The sequence below is a fragment of the Bos taurus genome, chromosome 7 (genome assembly GCF_002263795.3).
Source record: "Bos taurus isolate L1 Dominette 01449 registration number 42190680 breed Hereford chromosome 7, ARS-UCD2.0, whole genome shotgun sequence".
In the NCBI taxonomy this organism is placed as follows: domain Eukaryota; kingdom Metazoa; phylum Chordata; class Mammalia; order Artiodactyla; family Bovidae; genus Bos; species Bos taurus.
Window position 1 is genome coordinate 6,684,103 of NC_037334.1, and position 21,901 is coordinate 6,706,003.

Sequence of the window (21,901 nt, forward strand, 5' to 3'; positions counted from 1 at the left end):
TCTAGTGGGATCTGGGGACCCTTGGGAGGCAGACAGACCAGGTTGACACCTTGACATCACTGTTCCATAGCTATCTCTCTGGGCCTCTTGTTATCTCCTCTGGAAAAGAACACTCACCATTCATGACCCTCAAACATGGATTTCATTTTTTTTTCCTAACAGGATGGGGAACTCATCTTTAAAAAAAAAAAAAATTCTACTAAAAGGCAAGACTAGTGAAAGGCAATGAAGGTCAGAAACTCAGCATTTTACCCCTTCCAAAAAAAAAAAAAGTCTGTGCTTTACAAAAGTTTGGCTAAAACCTCAGAAGCTTCCAAAAAGAGGTAAGACTTTTTTCAGCCTAGAGAAGGCCACGTCAGTGGGACCAGCAAGCAGTTTCTCCAGCTCTAGGGAAAAGCAGGCAATTTATGGTTCAGGGAACAACCTTAAAATAACTCCTTCAGTCCTAAAATGCAGTGTTTAAATTTATAGAAAAACCCACAGGTTCCTGGCAGCTGGGGGCTGCAACTGGCAACCCCGGGTGCTAGCTGGGGCCGGACCCCCCTCACCCAGACACTGCCAGGCTGCCCTCCATCTAAGCTGCCTGTCCCCACATCCTCTCATCCCTCCCAACTGTCCCAAGCCCCCAGTTATCCAAGCGGCCAGACCAGGGCTGTGATTTTTTTTCAAACGATGCAAAAAATTTTTTTTAATTAGAAAAAACAGCAAAATCTTATAAAAATGTTCTACCAGGTAGTCAAAATGCCCACTTGTCTCATTTACAATAATACAATATGTCACAGTTTCTATGTACAATATTATAAAAAAGGTTGCACAGTACAAGTTAAGGCGTTATTTTTCACAAGGCATCAAGCCTCGATCCTCTAGTGTAGACCCGGTGGGGCCGGGGGAAGACGACGCTTAATTATTGCACCATTTTGAAAACAAAACTCGTCAAGGAGGATCGTGGTCTTCTCCCACCGGGCCTTCAGTCTCTGCTGGGGGTCGGGCATCGTGGAGGGGGGGCGGTGCGGGGAGGAGCACCCCCTCGGTGGCCACGCTGTGCCCGGCCCCGGTCCTCTGGGTCCAATAAATACCAGTCACAGTTTGGAAGGGGGCCGTGCCCGGCGCGTGGGACCCGCCACGGCCGCGCGCGGGTGGGGGTGAGGGGCGTCCGGGCTACATGTGCCGCTTCATGTGCAGCGCCAGGTGGTCGGAGCGCGAGAAGGCACGGTCGCACAGGTGGCACTGGAAGGGCCGGTGGCCCGTGTGCTTGCGGTAGTGGCGCGTGAGCTCGTCCGATCGCGCGAACTTCCAGCCGCAGCCTTCCCAGTTGCAGTGGTAGGGCTTCTCGCCTGCAGGGAGAGGGCGAGAGCCGGTCTTAGTTTTTCTCCTGCCGGAGACTCCCGGTACTCACCCCGCTGCTTAGTGGCTACTCGGGTGCGCACATCCTACCCCTAACCAGCTCTCCGAAGTGCTCCCGGCTACTTTTAAAACCTGTAGGCATCCTAGGCATATTATCCCTCACTCCCCGGTCTCGCGATCCTCACTCCCCCGGGGTCCGAGGCGCACCCTGTCCGCTCCTCCTCGGTGTCTAGAGCCAAGCCCCCAGGGGGCTCCTAAGCCTGCACTCTCTCCGCAACAGTCTGAGACACAGGGTTCCCCTAGGTTTCCTAAGTGCTCACCCTTGCCCAAAGTCCCGAGCCACGCTCCCAGGAGGATCTAGGGGCGCACTCACGCCCCAGGTTCCCGAACCACGCCCCCAGGGGGCTTTCTAAGACCTTGCCCACTGCCCAACCGTTGGGCTACGCCCTCTGGGGGTTCCTAAGCATGCCCTTCCTCTAGAGCGCCCTCGCAGTGGTCCCCAGCCCGAGCTCGCCGCCCACCTGTATGCGTGCGCAGGTGCGCCTTGAGGTGCGAGCTCTTGGTGTAGGTCTTGCCGCAGCCCGCGTAGCTGCAGGTGTGAGTGGCCGTGCGTTTCCGCGGCCAGGACCGGCGGCCGCGCTTGGGCTTGGCCTCCAGCAGCTCCAGCGGAGACGCAGGCGGCGTGAGGAGACCTCGGGCAGCGGGTGGCGCCAAACCCAGAGCCGCGGCGGCGGCGGCCGCGTCGTCAAAGAGACCGAAGGCGGCGGGCGCGGACGGCGCGTAATGCAGGCTGGGCCCGGGCGCGCCGAAGCCAGGGCCGCCGAAGGGAGGCGGGAAGGGGGCGCGCGGGCCGGGTGCAGGCAGGCGCGCGGGGCCATCGGGACTGAGCGGTGGCGTGTCGGCCGGTGGCGGGGGCCGGCCCCCGGGGCCTCGCATGCACGCGGCTGCCGGGCCCGGGGCACCCTCGCGCTTGAGGCCCCGTGGTCCGCGGGCCAGGCCGGGCGGGCAGCCGTAGCCGCCGCCGCCACCGTCCGCCTCGGGGGGCTCAGCCTTCACCAGGCGGCCCGGCGGCGCCAGCAGAAAGCGACCGTGCAGCGCGGGTCCCGGTGGCACGTCCAGTTCGGGCCGCAGCAGCTCGGACACCAAACCGCCCGCGGGGGCGCCATAGGGAGGCGGCGCGCCAGGGTCCGGGTAGTAGAACGCAGGCGGCGGGGGCGGCGGGGGCGGCGGGGGCTCTGGGGCGGACTCAGTTCCCAGACCGTCCAGCCCCATGGACAGGATGAAGTCCAACACGCTGTTGAGGTCGTCGTCGGTGCCGCCTGCCTCGGGCTCGGTGCGCGGCCAGCGCTGCGGGTGACAGGGCGATAGGCGCGGGCGTGAGCGCGCGGTGGGGCGGAGATCGCGGCCCGCTACCCGCCTTCCATTACCCTGAGCCCGCAGTGCCTGCCGCCTGCGTTCTCCTACCCCGCAGCCCACGTTCTGCTACCCTGAGCCAGCCGCCCCCGCCGCCCGCGGTCCCTGCCGCCCTCACCTCCTGCAGGCCGCGCTCCCGGCACGGGCTAGCGAAAGTGGAGAAGGACGGGAGGATGGGCTCGCTCAGCGCCATGGTTGGGACTTGGGGCTGACGCGGACTCGGGACACCGGTGAGTGGCTGCCCGAAGCCGGGCTGGTCGGGGCGCGGGCGGGCGGGGACGGCTCTGCGGGCCGCGGCCGGGCCCGCCCAAGCCTTATAGGCGCGGCGCGCGCGGGGGCCGGGCCAAGGCGGCGGCGGCGGAAACGCGTCCCGGATGGGGACGAGCTCCGGGCGCAGCCTAAATTTAGCCGCGGTATATAAGCCGGCGGGCGGCGGCGGCCGTGGCCACTGAGGCCGCCAGGGCCCTGCACGGCCGGCTCGGCCCCTAGCGCAAGCAGCCAGGCCGCTCCCCCACCCCGGGCCCGCCCCCGCCCGTCTCCCAGGCGACGGCGTCAACACACGCTCCACAACAGCAGCGTGACGCTCAGGGATCCCCGCTGTCCCGTCCTGGGCTCCCGCCTGCGTGAGGACCCGGAGCGGGGGATGGCATCGGGGACCCGGGACTGTGAATGGACCGGGATCCCCGACGGATGGGGAAATGGGCCCCGCAGTCACAGAAGGGTCCCCAGAATCCTTGATGGATGGGGGTAATGGGTCTGGCGAGCTCAGGGTGGTGTTCCCTCGACTCCTGATGGATGGAGAGACTCTGCGGCTCATTTCCTTGGGACCCACCAAGCCCTGATCACTGCTAGGCCCACCACTCTGCTTTCATGATGATATCAAGAAGTGTTAAATTTTTGAGACTCTCCGTCTCAAAGAAGCCCTTCAGGGAGGGGAAACTGAGATTCCGGACGTGCTGGGAGAGGCTTGAGGTCTGACAGCTGTCCACAGGCTTCGTGCCTTTTCTGACTCATGTAAGTGAACAGACTCAAGACAAGGAATCTGACAACACAGACCCAGAACCAGCGGGGCCAGTGGCAACAAGCCTCCCCTGGGAGCATCTTAAACACGGCCTCCTAGGTGCCCCACACCATGCTTGACGACCTGCCAGGAAGGGACTGTCCCTTCTGCTGTTACTGTGTGCTGTTCTCTGTGGGCACTGGGAACGCATTTGCCAACAGGCAGACAAATCCCTGCCCTCGAGGCTTTCACTGTAATGGGGGGTGGGGAGGAGATGTCAAATGAAGGACTATTTGGGGGAAAGCAGGGGCCGGAGATAGGTAGTGAGTGTGTGTGAAACGGAGAGAGAGAATGTGTGGAATTTTGAACCTCACCCAAGAGGAGATGTGTGAGTCAAGATGTGGGGGAAAGGGGAGCCCAAGTGGGTATCAAAGGGAGAGTATCTCATGGTGTAACCTGGAGCCAGTATCCAGCCTTGATCTCTTGATACCAGCACCCACGTTCAGGCTTGGAGGTGTCCATAATCAGGTAGAGTCCCACGGCCAGGTGGGGAGGGGTGCAGGCAGCTCCTAACCTGAAAACCTTCCCTGGGGTCAGGAGACTTTGTCACGGATAGCATCTGGACCCCCAACCCCCACCAAAGCCCAGGGCCACTGCAGGGGGACCACCTTGCCATCACACAGATACCAAGAGACCCTCTTTGGGGTCCACAGTCCTGGATCCTCCCAGCTGGAAGGAGCTCAGGGGTGTGCCATCTCATCGTGATTCATCAGATTGTGGATTAGGCAAACACTTGTTGATAAGCCCTGTTTGCCAGCTGTGGGGCACCCAGAGGTGCTTTCAGTCCCAGTCACAGTTCACGACTTCAAGTTGAGCTCCAGCATGCTTCCTGCGGCCAGCCACTGTGATGGTGGAGAGTCAGTCTTGGCCACTGACCACTCCCTGTGTGACCGCAAACAAGTAGCTTTGCCTCTCTGAGCTCACAGAACATAATAATGCCTTACCCCCACAGGGATATTGTAAGAGTCATGCAGATGCTTTTTCTTTGTTGGAAGTGTTGATGAGATCCTGTGACCTTACCTGAAGGGCTGATTGCTTTGCTCATTGACATTCTCTGGGCCTCAGTTTCCCCAAACGATAATGAGCGGAAGTCGAAGGGAAAGAGAATGTGTTTCCCAGGTTGTGTGATTCTCAGGCAATCGCAGACCTCTGCTCAGATGGCCCCTGGGTCCTCCTTCCCCTCAGAGAGGTCCTACAGCTCTCTCCAGCCCATCCCTGCTCCTTCCCTACTCTTGTTTCCCTGCAGGTTCTGAAACACACCAAGCACATTACCTTGCCCCTGCCCCGCAGGCTTTGGTACTTCTGTGCCTTCCACCAAGCCTTCAGTCCTCTCACTTTCCACCTGCTGGGCTCTGGCTCATCTCCCACCCCCTCCTCCCTTAGCTAATGAACTTTATTTTTATAGAGGAGTGTCAGGTTTACAGAAAAAATGAGCAGAAAGTACAAAGAGTCCCCATATATCCTCCCATGACAGTTTCCCCTGTTATTAACACCCTGCGTTAGATACATTTGTTACCTACTGATACATCATTATGGAGCCAATCTCAATACAATATTATTAATTCAAGCCCGCAGTTTACCTTAGGGTGCACTCTTTGTGTTGGACACTCTAGGGGTTGCAACAAATGCATAGTGACATTGATATACTGTTATACTATCATATACAACAGTTTTCAGTCCAGTTCAGTCGCTCAGTCGTGTCTGACTCTTTGCGACCCCATGAATCACAGCACGCCAGGCCTCCCTGTCCATCACCATCTCCCAGAGTTCACTCAGACTCGCGTCCATCGAGTCGGTGATGCCATCCAGCCATCTCATCCTCTGTCATCCCCTTCTCCTCCAGCCCCCAATCCCTCCCAGCATCAGGGTCTTTTCCAATGAGTCATCTCTTTGCATGAGGTGGCCAAAGTATTGGAGTTTCAGCTTCCGCATCAGTCCTTCCAGTGAACACCCAGGACTGATCTCCTTCAGAATGGACTGGTTGGATCTCCTTGAAGTCCAAGGGACTCTCAAGAGTCTTCTCCAACAACACAGTTCCAAAGCATCAATTCTTCGGCGCTCAGCTTTCTTTATAGTCCAACTTTCACATCCATACATGACCACTAGCCTTGACTAGATGGACCTATGTTGGCAAAGTAATGTCTCTGCTTTTGAATATGCTATCTAGGTTGGTCATAACTTTCCTTTCAAGGAGTAAGTGTCTTTTAATTTCATGGCTGCAGTCACTATCTGCAGTGATTTTGGAGCCCCCAAAAATAAAGTCTGACACTGTTTCCACTGTTTCCCCATCTATTTGCCATGAAGTGATGGGACCAGATGCCATGATCTTAGTTTTCTGAATGCTGAGCTTTAAGCCAACTTTTTCACTCTCCTCTTTCACTTTCATCAAGAGGCTTTTTAGTTCCTCTTCACTTTCTGCCATAAGGGTGGTGTCATCTGCATATCTGAGGTTATTGATATTTCTCCTGGCAATCTTCATTCCAGCTTGTGCTTCTTCCAGCCCAGCGTTTCTCATGATGTACTCTGCATAGAAGTTAAATAAGCAGGGTGACGATATACAGCCTTGACGTACTCCTTTTCCTATTTGGAACCAGTCTGTTGTTCCATGTCCAGTTCTAACTGTTGCCTCCTGACCTGCATACAGGTTTCTCAAGAGGCAGGTCAGGTGGTCTGGTATTCCCATCTCTTTCAGAATTTTCCACAGTTTATTGTGATCCACACAGTCAAAGGCTTTGGCATAGTCAATAAAGCAGAAATAGATGTTTTTCTGGAACTCTCTTGCTTTTCCCATGATCCAGCAGATATTGGTAATTTGATCTCTGGTTCCTCTGCCTTTTCTAAAACCAGCTTGAATGTCTGGAAGTTCACGGTTCATGTATTGCTGAAGCCTGGCTTGGAGAATTTTGAGCATTACTTTACTAGCATGTGAAATGAGTGCAATTGTGCAGTAGTTTGAGCATTCTTTGGCACTGCCTTTCTTTGGGATTGAAATGAAAACTGACTTTTTCCAGTCCTGTGGCCACTGCTGAGTTTTCCAAATTTGCTGGCATATTGAGTGCAGCACTTTCACAGCATCATCTTTTAGGATTTGAAATAGCTCAACTGGGATTCCATCACCTCCACTAGCTTTGTTCGTAGTGATGCTTTCTAAGGCCCACTTGACTTCACATTCCAGGATGTCTGGCTCTAGGTGAGTGATCACACCATCGTGATTATCTGGGTTGTGAAGATCTTTTTTGTACAGTTCTTCTGTGTATTCTTGCCACCTCTTCTTAATATCTTCTGCTTCTGTTAGGTCCATACCATTTCTGTCCTTTATCGAGCCCATCTTTGTATGAAATGTTCCCTTGGTATCTCTAATTTTCTTGAAGAGATCTCTAGTCTTTCCCATTCTGTTGTTTTCCTCTATTTCTTTGCATTGATCGCTGAGGAGGGCTTTCTTATCTCTTCTTGCTATTCTTTGGAACTCTGCATTCAGATGCTTATATCTTTCTTTTTCTCCTTTGCTTTTCACTTCTCTTCTTTTCAAAGCTATTTGTAAGGCCTCCTCAGACAGCCATTTTGCTTTTTTGCATTTCTTTTTCTTGGGGATGGTCTTCATCCCTGTCTCCTGTACAATGTCACAAACCTCCATCCATAGTTTATCAGGCACTCTATCTATCAGACCTAGGCCCTTAAAACTATTTCTCACTTCTACTGTATAATCATAAGGGATTTGATTTAGGTCATACCTGAATGGCCTAGTGGTTTTCCCTACTTTCTTCAATTTAAGTCTGAATTTGGCAATAAGGAGATCATGATCTGAGCCACAGTCAGCTCCCAGTCTTGTTTTTGTTGACTCTATAGAGCTTCTCTATCTTTGGCTGCAGAGAATATAATCAATCTGATTTTGGTGTCAACCATCCAGTGATGTCCATGTATAGAGTCTTCTCTTGTGTTGTTGGAAGAGGGTGTTTGCTATGACCAGTGTATTCTCTTGGCAGAACTCTATTAGCCTTTGCCCTGCTTCATTCTATACTCCAAGGCTAAATTTGCCTGTTACTCCAGGTGTTTCTTGACTTCCTACTTTTGCATTCCAGTCCCCTATAATGAAAAGGACGTCTATTTTGGGTGTTAGTTCTAAAAGGTCTTGTAGGTCTTCATAGAACCGTTCAACTTCAGCTTGTTCAGCATTGCTGGTTGGGGCATAGACTTGGATTACTGTGATATTGAATGGTCTGCCTTGGAAATGAACAGAGATCATTCTGTCGTTTTTGAGATTGCATCCAAGTACTGCATTTCAGACTGTTTTGTTGACCATGATGGCTACTCCATTTTACTGCCCTAAAAATCCCTCCCTCCCTGCCTCTTAGTCCTGGGTTAGGCTCTATAGTTTTGCCTTTCTTGGAATGTCATTCAGATGGAATCACAATGTATGTATCTTTTTCACACTGGCTTCTTTCACTCAGCAGCATGCATTTAAGATTCTTCCATGTCTTTTGAATGGCAGAAAATAATAGCGAATGAAGCAACAGACAAACAACTAATCTCAAAAATATACAAGCAACTCCTACAGCTCAATTCCAGAAAAACAAATGACCCAATCAAAAAATGGGCCAAAGAACTAAATAGATATTTCTCCAAAAAAGACATACAGATGGCTAATAAACACATGAAAAGTTGCTCAACATCACTCATTATCAGAGAAATGCAAATCAAAACCACTATGAGGTACCATTTCACGCCAGTCAGAATGGCTGCAATCCAAAAGTCTACAAGCAATAAATACTGGAGACGATGTGGAGAAAAGGGAACCCTCTTACACTGTTGGTAGGAATGCAAACTAGTACAGCCACTATGGAGAACAATGTGGAGATTCCTTAAAAAACTGGAAATAGAACTGCCATATGACCCAGCAATCCCACTGCTGGGCATACATGCAGAGGAAACCAGAAGGGAAAGAGACACGTGTACCCCCATGTTCATCGCAGCACTGTTTATAATAGCCAGGACATGGAAGCAACCTAGATGTCCATCAACAGATGAACGGATAAGAAAGCTGTGGTACATATACACAATGGAGTATTACTTAGCCGTTAAAAAGAATGCATTTGAATCAGTTCTAATGAGGTGGATGAAACTGGAGCCTATTATACAGAGTGAAGTAAGCCAGAAAGAAAAACACCAATACAGTATACTAACGCGTATATATGGAATTCAGAAAGATGGTAACAATAACCCTGTGTACGAGACAGCAAAAGAGACACTGATGTATAGAACAGTATTTTGGACTCTGTGGGAGAGGGAGAGGGTGGGATGATTTGGGAGAATGGCATTGAAATATGTATAATATCATATATGAAATGAGTCGCCAGTCCAGGTTCAATGCACGATACTGGATGCTTGGGGCTGGTGCACTGGGATGACCCAGAGGGATGGTATGGGGAGGGAGGAGGGAGGAGGGTTCAGGATGGGGAACACATGTATACCTGTGGCAGATTCATTTTGATATATGGCAAAACCAATACAATATTGTAAAGTTAAAAAAAAAAAGGTTCTTCCATGTCTCTTGGTGGCTTGATAGCTCATTTCTTTGTATCAAGGAATAACAGTCCATTGTAATAATAGTCCAGTTATATCCATACCATGCATGGTATAGATACACCACAGTTTATCCATTCATGGTAAACAATCTGCGGGAGACCCCAGTTTGATCCTTGGGTCAGGAAGATCCCCTGGAGGAGGGCATGGCAACCCACACTGATATTCTTGCCTGGAGAATCCCCATGCACAGAGGAGCCTGGCAGGCTACAGTCTATGGGGTCACAGAGAGTTGGACATGACTGAGCAACTTTCACGTCCATTTACCTATTTTTTTATAATGATGATAGTAGTAAATTATTTCTTAAATACTTATTTTTATGTATTTATTTGGGTGCACCAGGTCATAGTTGCAACATGTGGGATCTTTAGTTGTGGCTTTCGAGATCTAGTTCCCTGATCAGGGATCAATCCCAGGCCCCCTGCACTGGGAGTGTGGAGTCTTAGCCACTGGACCACCAGGGAAGTCCATCTATTCACCTTGGAAGGACATCTTGGTTGCTTCCAGTTTGGGGCCATATAGTTGCAATTGACTAGGCATTGATTATGGCTGCTGTAAAATTTCATGTGCAGGTTTTGCCTGGATAAGTTTTCAAATTAATTGGATAAATATCTAGGAACACAACTGATGGATTGTAGGATAAGACTGTATTTAGCTTGGTGTAAGAGAACACCAAACTGCCTTCCAAAAGAGCTGTACCATTTGCGTTTCCATCAGCAAGGAATGAATGAGAATTTTGGTTGCTCCACATCCTTGTCAGCATTTTGTTGTTCAGTTGCTCAATCGTGTCCGACTCTTTGCATGAACTGTAGCACGCCAGGCTTCCCTGTTCTTCACCATCTCCCAGAGTTTGCTCAAACTCATGTCCATTGAGTCAGTGAGGCCATCCAGCCAACTCATCCTCTGTCATCCTCTTCTCCTCCTACCTTCAATCTTTCCCAGCATCAGGGTCTTTTCCAGTGAGCTGGATCTTCACATCAGGTGACGAAAGTATTAGAGCTTCAGCTTCAGCATCAGTCTTTTCAATGAATATTCAAGGTTGATTTCCTTTAGGAATGACTGATTAGATCTCCTTGCTGTCAAGGGGCTCTCATTAGTCTTCTCCAGCACCATAGTTCGAAAGCATCAGTTCTTCAGTGCTGAGCCTTTTTATTGTCCAGGTCTCACATCCATACATGACTACTGGAAAAATCATAGCTTTGACTATACAGACTTTTGCAGACAAATTAATGTCTCTGCTTTTTAATATGCTGTCTAGATTTGTCATAGCTTTTCTTCCTAGACAAGGAGTAAATGTCTTTTAATTTCATGGCTTCAGTCACAATCTGCAGTGACTTTGGAGCCCAAGAAAATAAAGTCTGTCACCATTTCCATTGTTTCCCCATCTGTTTTCCATGAAGTAATGGGAATGGAAGCCATGATCTTCAGTTTTTGAATGTTGCATTTTTGAATGCCAGCTTTTTCCCTCTCCTCTTTCACCTTCATCAAAAAGGCTCTTTAATTCCTGTTCACTTTCTACCATTAGGGTGGTGTCATTTGCATATATGAGGTTATTGATATTTCTCTGGGCAGTCTTGATTCCAGCTTGTGCTTCATCCAACCCGGCATTTCACATGATGTACTCTGTGTATGGGAAACAGTGGCAGACTTTATTTTTGGGGGCTCCAAAATCACTGCAGATGGTGACTGCTGCCATGAAATTAAAAGACACTTACTCCTTGGAAGGAAAGTTATGACCAACCTAGATAGCATATTCAAAAGCAGAGACATTACTTTGCCAACAAAGGTCTGTCTAGTCAAGGCTATGGTTTTTCCAGTGGTCATGTATGGATGTGAGAGTTGGACTATAAAGAAAGCTGAGCGCCGAAGAATTGATGCTTTGGAACTGTGGTGTTGGAGAAGACTCTTGAGGGTCCCTTGGACTGCAAGGAGATCCAACCAGTCCATCCTAAAGGAGATCAGTCCTGGGTGTTCATTGGAAGGACTGATGTTGAAGCTGAAACTCCAATACTTTGGCCACCTGATACGAAGAGATGACTCATTTGAAAAGACCTTGATGCTGGGAAAGATTGAAGGCAGGAGGAGAAGGGGATGACAGAGGATGAGATGGTTGGATGGCATCACCGACTCGATGGACATGAGTTTGAGTAAACTCTGGGAATTGGTGATGGACAGGGAGGCCTGGCATGCTGCAGTCCTTGAGGTTGCAAAGAGTCAGACACAACTGAGCGACTGAACTGAACTGAACTTTCCATATTGGTTAAATAAGCAGGGTGACGATATACACCCTTGACATACTCCTTTTCCAATTTAGAACCAGTCTGTTGTTCCATGTCGGGTTCTAACTGTTGCTTCTTGACCTGCATACAGATTTCTCAGGAGGCAGGTCAGGTGGTCTGGTATTCCCATCACTTGAAGAATTTTCCAGAGTTTGTTGTGATCCACACAGTCAAAGGCTTTAGTGTAGTCAATGAAGCAGAAGTAGATGTTATTTTGGAATTCGCTTGCTTTTTCTATGATCCAATGGATGTTGGCAATTTGATTCCTCTGCATTTTCTAAAGTCCAGCTTTAACATCTGGAAGTTCTTGGTTCATGTACTGTTGAAACCAAGCTTGGAGGATTTTGAGCATGACTGATAGCATTTGAAATGAGTGCAATTGTGTGGTAGTCTGAACATTCTTTGGCATTGCTTTTCTTTGGGATTGGAATGAAAACTGACCTTTTCCAGTCCTGTGGCCACTGCTGAGTTTTCCAAATTTGCTGGTATATTGAGTGCAGCACTTTCACAGCATCATCTTTTAGGATTTGAAATAGCTCAACTGGAATTCCTTTACCTCCACTAGCTTTGTTCGTAGTGATGCTTCTTAAGGCCCTCTTGACTTCACACTTCAAGATGTCTGGCTCTAGATGAGTGATCACATCATCGTGGTTATCTGGGTCATTAAGATCTTTTTTGTATAGTTCTTCTGCATTTTCTTGCCACCTTTTCTTAATATCTTCTGCTTCTCTTAGGTCCATACCATTTCTGTCCTCTATTGTGCCCATCTTTGCATGAAATATTCCTTTGGTATCTCTACATCTCTAGTATTGTCAGCATTTACTGGTGTCAATTTTTTTATATTTCAGCCATTTTAATAGATGTTTGGTGGTATCTTGTTTTAGTTTACAATCCCTTGATGACATCTGATGTGGAACACCCTTCCATGTGCTTATTTGCCATCTGTGTGTCTTCTTTGGACCAGTTGTTAACTGTTTTTTAAATTTTCTTATTGGATTTTAAGAATTCTTTGTGCATTTTGAACACTAGCCCTTTCCAGGTAGATGTTTTGTGAAGATTTTCTCCCAGTCTGTGGCTTGTCTTTTGATTCTCTTAACAGTGCCTTTTGTAGAACAGAAGTTTTTCATTTTAATGAAGCCTAGCTTGTCAGTTTTCCATTTCACAAATTGTGCTTTTGGTCTTGTATCTGAAAAGTCAGTGCCAAACCCAAGGTCATCTCGATGTTCCCTTATGCTATCATCTAGAAGATTTACAGTTTTGCATTTTATGTTGAAGTGAACGATCGTTTTGAGTTAACTTCGTTGTTGCTTGGCTGATAGTTTGGCTTTGCTTGTGGATGCACAGTGGCTCCAGCATCCTCTGTTGAAAAGGCTGTCCTCAGCTCATCTGACTGTGTGTTTCAGTGTAAATATGAGCTTCCCTGGCTCCCTGACCCCACAGATACTGACCCCTCCCCAGGCCATACAGTGCCTTCCTCCACCCCTTGTATTTTTGTTGTACGGCACTTTTCACCATTGATCATTATTTTAATCCACCCGTTTCCTTTTTTTTTTTGTCTGTCCTACAAATGGTGGATCACTCTCGGGGAGGATGGGAGCCAGGTGTATATTGGATCCATTGTGTGTGTTCTTCAAGCCCAGTTCAGCACACAGTGGGTGCTCAATAAATGTTCGCCAGAGGGATGAGCAAGCAGATGATCAGCTACATCTCTTGCAGCCATAGGAACTTCTGCGGGTAACTCTCTACTCCTGCGGGATTGTCTATACTCTCTCCCCTTCACCTGGCCTCCTGCACACCTTCCTCATCACCGTGGGTGATAATACATTAAATATGTCCCCAAAAGTTATGTCCAAGTCCTCACTCCTGGTTCCTGTGATTGTGACTTTAATTGGAAAGGGGATCTCTGCAGATATAATTAGGGGCCTCGAAATGAGACCATCCTGGGTGAGGATGGGTCCTAAATCCAATGATAAGTGTCCTTAAAAGAGAAAGGACACAGAGACACGAACACAGAGAGGGCCATACAAAGGTGGGACAGAGACCGGAGATTGGTAGCTGTAAGCCAAGGGGCACTGGAGATTGCCAGGGGTCACCAGAGGCCAGCGGGGAGGCCTGGGACAGATATTTTCCTCGGAGCCATCAGAAGGAACCAACCCTATCAGTACCTTTATTTTGGAATTCTGGCCCTTAGGGCTAAAGAGAGGCTACATTTTTGTTATCTTAAGCCCCCCAGTTTGTGTCATTGTGTGGTGGCAGCCCCAGGAAGCTCAGATGTCATGGTAACCAGCTGTTCTGCCCTCCTGGTTTCCATTCAGAAAGGGAGCCCCTCACTCTCTGTGTCCCCCGGGCCCAGCTGCGGACCTGGTGTGGAAACAAAGACGATGTGATGGCCACCCACCGAGGACCTCCCGGGGCAGCGTGAGACACTTCAGCAGAGCATCCAGGGAAGGGAACCCACACAGCGTCCCTCCAGGGGGTGGAAGGAACATGCGCTTTAGTTACCACATAGCTGGGTTACCACGGGCGCATCATGTAACCGAGCCTCAGTTTCATGGTGAGATAGGAGTCCTTACTGCCTGATTATGGGCATGGAGGAGTGAGCCGGATAGGAGATCCTGGGCCGAGGGAGAGACTTGGCACCGAGGAGTTCGGGGCACGGCCCCTCTCTGGCTGCGGGTCTGTCTCCCTACTATCCAGGCTGCGCCCCGTCCTGTGTGGGTATGTGTGTGATGTCTCAGATGATGATACTTTTGGAAAACGAGCTCTGGACCCCCAAGTTCACCTCTTACAAGTGGGGTGACTTACTCCTTTTTAAAAAATTTTATTTATTTATTTTTGGCTGTGCTGGGTCTTTGTGGCTGTATGTGAGCTTGCTCTACTTGAGGCAGGCAGGGGCAACTTTCTCGTTGTGGTACACAGACTTCTCTCATTGCCAGGCGTGGGCTCTAGGGCATGTGGGCCTCAGTCATCATGGCTCATGGGCTCTGGAGCACATGGGCTCAGGACTTACGGCGCATGGGCTTAGTCAGGGGATCTTCCCAGCCAGGGGTTGAACTGGCATCTCTTGCATCACCTGCATTGGCAGGCAGCTTCTTTACTACTAGCTCCACCTGGGAACCTTCCCCGAGCGTGGGTCAACCCCACGTCTCCTGCATTGGCAAGCGGATTCTTAACCACTGGACCACCAGGGGGGGAGACTTGGGGTGTCTTGGCAAAGCTTCCGAGCAGCCTGTCCCATTGCTAAGCGGGGGAGAATAAGGCATGTGTCCAAGCATTACATGGTCAGTAATCAAACTGCTGATGCTGAAGCTCACAGTGGGTGTTGAGTACCCTTCTCCCTGTCATGGGTAAATTCCTAAAGGCTAGGGACTGGCCCTGTCCGCCCCACCAGCCCTCTCTTCCAGTCAGGAAGTTTATGTCTCTTGATAGTGATGTGCTTGCTCTCATCTCTTTCCCCAGTCCTCCCACCCTCTCCTAGCAGCCCCACATGAATAGTCTAAGCCTCTCAGATCCATCAATAATGTTTGGAGCACTGTGGTTGCACAGATTCTGAGATTACATCCAGGTTCAGTGCTGGAAAAGAGTGCCGTGATCGATTAGTGATGTCGGTCACCAGTGAAGCCTTGTAGGGGTAGTGGGCATGCCAGGCTCCTCTGCCCATGAAACTCTCCAGGCAGGAATACCGGAGAGGGCTGCTCTTCAGGGGAGTAGGCATGCAGCTTCACGTTTACCGTCTCTTGCCAGGCTGTCTTTAAGAACTCGGAAAACTTGCAAATCAGAAATTTTGAGTCTGAGCAACAAATAAATGTTGAGCTTCCTCTCCACATTCTACTGGACATGGAGAGGAAAATAAAAATGTACACAGCTCTATTTCTGCCCACAGAGAGCTTACAGTCTCCTTTGACTGGGTCCTGGCCATTTCTAGGATCCTGTACTTCTTTCCCCTTTACTTCTCAAGTCTAGATTGCCTCTCCCTTTAACAGCTGTTCTGTCCCAAATAGCTATTGTGTGTACTTGGCTCAGCTCCCAAGAGCAAGCACTCAGGAATTCTACAGAAAACACGTCACTTAAAATACAGCTGAGCTTCCAAGACAAATTGTGAACGCTCTAGAGGAATTACAGTCGCATGACAGCAGCAACTGGACGATGACTCCCAGCTGGGGCAATCAGGGTATTTCTGCTTAAGTTTGCACAAGTTTTTTGCAGCACGTTGCCAAACTTGGCTCCCTGACGTTTCGAGGCTCGGTGTTTCTCGAGGATGAGAAATGATGCAGGCAGGGATGACCCTGCAAGTGGGCTTTTCCTGCAGGCCACTGCCTTGCCACTGCCAAGCTTGTGGCAGAGACCCATTGAGAAAGGGCACTTGCCGATTTGCCTTCCAGTCTCTGGGGTTTTCTTATCGCTTATGAACAATTAAGTAGTGAGCGTGTAGGGAGGCTGCAGAATGTGTTTGGTTGATGACTGATGGATTTCTATGAGGACCTTTCATCATCTCCTCACCAGTCAGGCTGTGACTCAGTCTCATCAATGCAGGGACAGGAGAGGGGGACAATTATTAAGCACCTACTGTATGCCAGCTCCTGCACTAAAGAGCTGCATGTATTTTTTCATGTTTAATCATCACAGCAGGTCTGTTCAGCATGGTGAGCAATGAACAGAATGGGGGTGCTGAGCCAGAACCCCAGGTCAGATCCTGGCCCTGGCACTTATAGATCAGTAACTTTGAGTGAATGGCCTTTTCTTTTTTGAAGCTTTGTCCCTCTTCCATCACAGGAGCATGAGAATACCTTGTCACATGTTAATGAAGATAAGAGACACCCCATGTAAAAAAACTTTTCCCAGAAGAGGCCCTCTGTTCCTGGAAGCTATTTTTATTTGACTAAATCAAGGGCTGGTACATCCTTGATTGTAGCTTTTTACAAATGTGTGTGTGTGTGTGTGTGTGTGTGTGTGTGTGTGTGTGTATGAAGATGTCATGAATATTGTTCTTTTTTCAAAAAGATTATTTTAAGTACAGTTGATTAACAATGCTGTGTTAATTTCTGGTGTACAACAAAGTGTTCGTCATATCTCCCATATATTTCAATTTTAATTATAGATGTGTACATATGTGTGTATGATTTTTATGAAGGTGGGGTTCACATAATATAAAATTAACCATTTTAAAGTGAGAAATTCAGAGCATTGAGGACATTCACAGTATTATGCAACCATCCCCTCTATATAGTTCCAGAATATTTCCATCCCCTCAAAAGGAAACCCTGTTCCCATCAGCTAGCGCTCCATATCTCCTTCTCCCCCAGCCCCTGGTAACCACAAATCCGCTCTTAGTCTCTATGGATTTGCCTGTTCTGGACATTTCAACTGAAGGGAATTGCACACTTTGTGACCAAAGCAGCTTTTGTTTGCCCAATAGTTACATGCGTTATTTTCCCCTTTATGAATGATTAGATAGATTGTGGAAGTCGCTCAGTCGTGTCTGACTCTTTGTGACGCCATGGACTGTAGCCCACCAGGCTCCTCCGTCCATGGAATTCTCCAGGCCAGAATACTGGAGTGGGTTGCTATTTCTTTCTCCAGTGGATCTTCCTGACCCAGAGATCAAACCTGGGTCTCCTGCATTGCAAGCGGCTTCTTAAGGGAAGCCCCTTATGAATAATTTGGAGAAAACCAAAAGAATACTGTTTCAGGATACATGAATATTCTATGAAAATCAGATTTCAATGTCCATAAATATATTTTTTATTTATTTTTAAATAACTTTATGTGTTTGGCTGTGCTGGGTCTTTGTTGCTGTGCGGGCTTTTCTCTAGTTGCAGGGAGTGAGGGCTACTCTCTGGCTGTGGAGCACGGGCTTTAGGGCGCACGAGCTTCAGTGGCTGCAGCTCCCCGGCTCTGGAGCACAGGCTCAATAGTTGTAGCGCGTGGCTCAGTTGCTCCATACTATGTGGATCCTCCCGGACCAGCGCTCAAATCTGTGTCTCTTGCCATTTGGCAGGTGGACTCTTTCCTGCTGAGCCACCAGGGAAGCCTTCCTAAATATGTTTTATTGGCACACAGACACACCCATTCATGGATGTATTGAGACTATGCACAGAAAAGAGACTGGATGAACTCAAGCAGAAAACACTGAATCTCTGGGCCAAAGCTTAGAGAAGTTGAATCCCTTCTGGACTCCAGAGCCTGAGCTGGGTCCCCAAACCATAACTGCCTCTGAGTGTGGATTTAATAGACATTTATGGAATTCTTCTTACTGAGCAGGTCCTGAAGAGTGAGTTGTCATCAAGAGTGAGTGGGTCTCTGCCCTTACTTAGCTCCCAAGTGTTAAATCGATAACTAGCCAAATAGATACGGAGATGAATCGGAAGACATCCTTTAGATCAGGGATGTAGGGACATTCATCATCTGGGATATCACAACACCTGGTTGTAGAGGTACAGTTTTTAGTGATGACTGACTTCATAGGTTTTTTGTTTTTTCTGCTTAGATTTTTTGTTACCTTTTGGCCATAGCATCTGGGCTAGGGGCTGCCTTTTTGTTTTATTTTTACTTCATTTTTACTTTTAAAACAGTTTTATTTCGATTTAAAATTTTTATTTTATTAATATTTTGTTTTATTTAGATTTCAAATGTCTAAATTTTAATTTTTTACTTAACAAATTTTAGTTTTATTTAGATTTAAAAATTTTTTAAGTTTCAGAGTTTTCCTTGGTAGTCTAGTGGTTAGAATTCTGGGCTTTCACTGCTGTGGCCTAGGTTCAATACCCGGTTGGGAACTGAGATCCTGCAAGCCACACAGCAGAGTCAAAAAAAAAAAAAAAAAAATTTAAGTTTTGTTTAGGTTTAATTCTTTTCGTTTAAAATTTTGAATATTATTCAGATTTTCTAAATTTTAATTTTGTTTCGATTTACTGTGGGATCTTTTGCATACTCTGAAATTTCCACGTGGTGCGACCATCACCACAGTCCAGCTTTAGAACTGTTCCCATCACTCCAGGGGAATCTCTCATGGCCCCCTTTCAATCCATCCCCACTTCCCCCCCAGCCCCAGGCACCCACTGATGTGCTAAGTCTATAGATCTGCCTCTCCCAGATATTCCATGTAAACGCAACCTTTTCATCTGGTTACTTTCACTATACATAATTCGAGGCAGAGCTTAACGGCCCCTTTTCTTTTCATTGCTGAATAGTATTCCATCTTACGTGTGAGCCACAACTTCGTCACCCGTTCGTCTATTGATGGACACAGTAATACTGTGTTGTCCTTGTAACTTCTTGGAGCCCAGGAACAATCCCACACGCATAGCTTAGAAAGGGCAGTAGGGCCTCCCTGATGGCTCAGTGGTAAAGAATCCACCTGCCAGTGCTGGAGACACAGGTGTAGTCGCTGATCCAGGAAGATCCCACACGCAGCAGGGTAACTAAGCCTGTGAGCCACAACTGTTGAACCTGTGCTCTAGAGCCTGGGAGTCGCAGCTACGAAGCCTACATGTGGTAGCTGCTGAGGGCCGTGGGCCCTAGAGCCTGTGCTCTGCAACGAGAGAGGCCACTGCAGTGAGGAGCCTGCGCTCCGCCGCTAGAGAGTGGCCCCTACTCACCACAACCAGTGGAAGCCTGCCCAGCAATGAAGATCCAGCACAGTGAAAAATACAATTTTTAAAGAAAATGCAGTAATGTCCTTTCCCACCTCGTGTGCCCTGGCCTCCCCGTCCCTCATTGGCTGGGGACTCTAGCACTGTTTGCAAAGTCACCCCTTTGGGCGGCTGGTTAGACCTGTGTGGTTCCCTGCCACACCTAGCCAGGAGGAGGAGGATAGCGTCCTGCCCTCTGAGAAATTCATGGGTTCTCTGCACTCACGTGCCCAGCATAATCAAACAGCTTGACCTAACAAGAGGAACAGGAAAGGCCTGGGCGCTGGGGCAACAACCACCAATTTTGAGCCCCCCATGTTTGGCACCTGGGAGACCCTTTTCCTCGCACAGTCCCCTGACTTGCATTCTGACTTCAAGAAAGGCTTGAGCCTCGCTCGTATGCATAACAAGCCTGCACAGAGCCTCCTCTCCTTAGGGATCACGGCCCGTTGTCACACAGCTTGCTTTGATTTCCTGTCGTCAGCTGAAGGAGCTGGTTTTGGCACTGACCTCCTTTGAATCTGCCTCTGCTCCTTCCTTGGTAGATGGCCTCAGGCACATTGCTTCACCCTGCTGACCTGCAATGCTGTAATCAGGGTGGAAAATAATAATGACATGATTAAGTTATTATGTTATTATATCATTATTATATATTGTTAATAATGATGGGCACTAGACAGGTTGGCCAGTGCTCTTCAAGGGATGCAGAGTTTAAGGACCCCATTTAACATTGCTAAGGTTTATTTCTAAATCTCCACATCTTTTATTTGGGCAAGGGGATAAGGAATTTCTGGATGCCTGGAACAGCTTCTCTGGAAAGCAAAGAAGCATAAATATTTTTCAGATCCACCTTTTTTTTTTTTTTTACTTTCATTTTTTTAAGTTGAGGTGAAATTCACAAAAGGAAAAATTAACCACTTAAAGTGTACAGCTCAGTGGCATTAAGTCCATTCAAAATGTACAAACATCCCCTCGAGCTAGTTCCAGAACACTTTCATCACCCCAAAAGGATACCCTGGATCCATTAGTGGGTACACTCACTCCCCATTACTCCCTTCCCATCTCAGTCCCTGGCAACCATTCATCTGCTTTCTGTCTCTATGAATTTGCCTGTTCTGGAGGTTTCATAAATGGAAACATTCAGTAAGTGGCATTTTGCGTCTAGCTTCTTATACTCAGTGTAATGTTTTCAGACTTCATCCATGTTTTAACATGTGTCACAGTTGCTCAGTCATGTCCAATCCTTTGTGACCCCACGGACTGTATCCCACCAGACTCCTCAGTCCTTGGAAGTCTCCAGGCAAGAATACTGGAGTGGGTAGCCACTGCCTTCTCCAGGGGATCTTCCCCACCCAGGGATCAAACCCAGGTCTCCCACATTGTAGGCACATTCATGTCTCAGTGCTTCATCCCTTTTAATGGCTGAATAATATTCCAAGATCTAGAGGACCACATTTTGTTTATCTGTTGATGGACATTTGGGCTCTTTCGACCTTTGGGTGATGGTGACTAGGGCTGCTGTGAACATTTGTGTACAGGTATTTGCTTGAGTCCCTGTTTTCAGCTCTCTGGGGTCTACGCCTGGGAGTGGAATGGCTGGATCTTATAATAATGTTATGTTTAACTTTTGGGGGAGCTGCCTGATCAAATCCATTTTGAAAAGGCTCACCTGGGTTGGAGACAGTACTGGGTCTTCTAGCCTTGACTGCACCCCCCACTGCTGCCCCAGGATATTTCTTCTTCTGATGACATTGATTTGAGCCTATACAAGCACAGTCTCATGTCTTCCCTCCAGACACCCCATGATGGCTCTCTCTACCAAATGCTTTCTCCCCCTGTTCCAGGAACACAAGCCTTTTCCCACTTCCCACTGGGAGCCAAGCCACGGGATGGATGAGTAACACTGCAGCTTTGACCGGATGGAACACACCTGGACGGTGCAGTCAGCCCCCTTTATGAGGAACCTGAGGCTCACTGCCACCACACCAGCCCCCTCTCATCCCCAGTTCTTCAACATCTATGCTCATCAACCCTGGGCAAATGCTGGCTTGTGGTCCCTGAACTACAAATGCTTTTCTGATTGAATCTGGGGGAGGGAGGTTAAACAAATCTTAAAGAGTGATAGGCCCTGATGGAAAAATATCTACAGTATCATGGGGTCAGTGGTGTCCCCACTAAAAGACACACCCGCATCCTAGCCTCCCATATCCGTGAATGCGACCTTCTTCCCAGGATGCATAGTGGCAAAGAATCTGCCTGCTAACGCAGGAGGCGCAAGAAACTCGGGTTCAATCCCTCGGTAGAGAAGATCCCCTGGAATGGGAAATGGCAACCCACTCCAGTATTCTTGCCTGGGAAATCCCATGGACAGAGGAGCCTGGCAGGCTGCAGTCCACGGGGTTGCAAAGAGTCGGACACAACTGAATGAGCACGTGCACATGTGATTAAATGAAAGATCTTGAGATCATTCTGGATTTAGAGTGGACTCTAAGTTCAGGGACAGGTGTCTTTGCAGAGAAAAAGAAGGGGAAAGAGAGAGAGAAAGGCAGGCCATGTGAAGACAGAGGAAGAGAAAGGGGTGATGCACCCACAA

General features: G+C 48.5%; 1 protein-coding gene across 1 annotated transcript; it reads right to left on the reverse strand.

Moving 5' to 3' along the window:
* Positions 1-653: 653 nt before the first annotated feature.
* KLF2 (KLF transcription factor 2) lies at positions 654-3,045 on the reverse strand. The gene is made up of 3 exons (XM_024994816.2): positions 2,876-3,045; positions 1,866-2,691; positions 654-1,334 (listed from the first exon to the last, which is right to left on the reverse strand). Exons 1-3 carry the CDS (start codon positions 2,948-2,950, stop codon positions 1,159-1,161), a joined length of 1,077 nt encoding a protein of 358 aa, XP_024850584.1. The 5' UTR covers positions 2,951-3,045; the 3' UTR covers positions 654-1,158.
* Between the last annotated feature and the right edge of the window lie 18,856 nt (positions 3,046-21,901).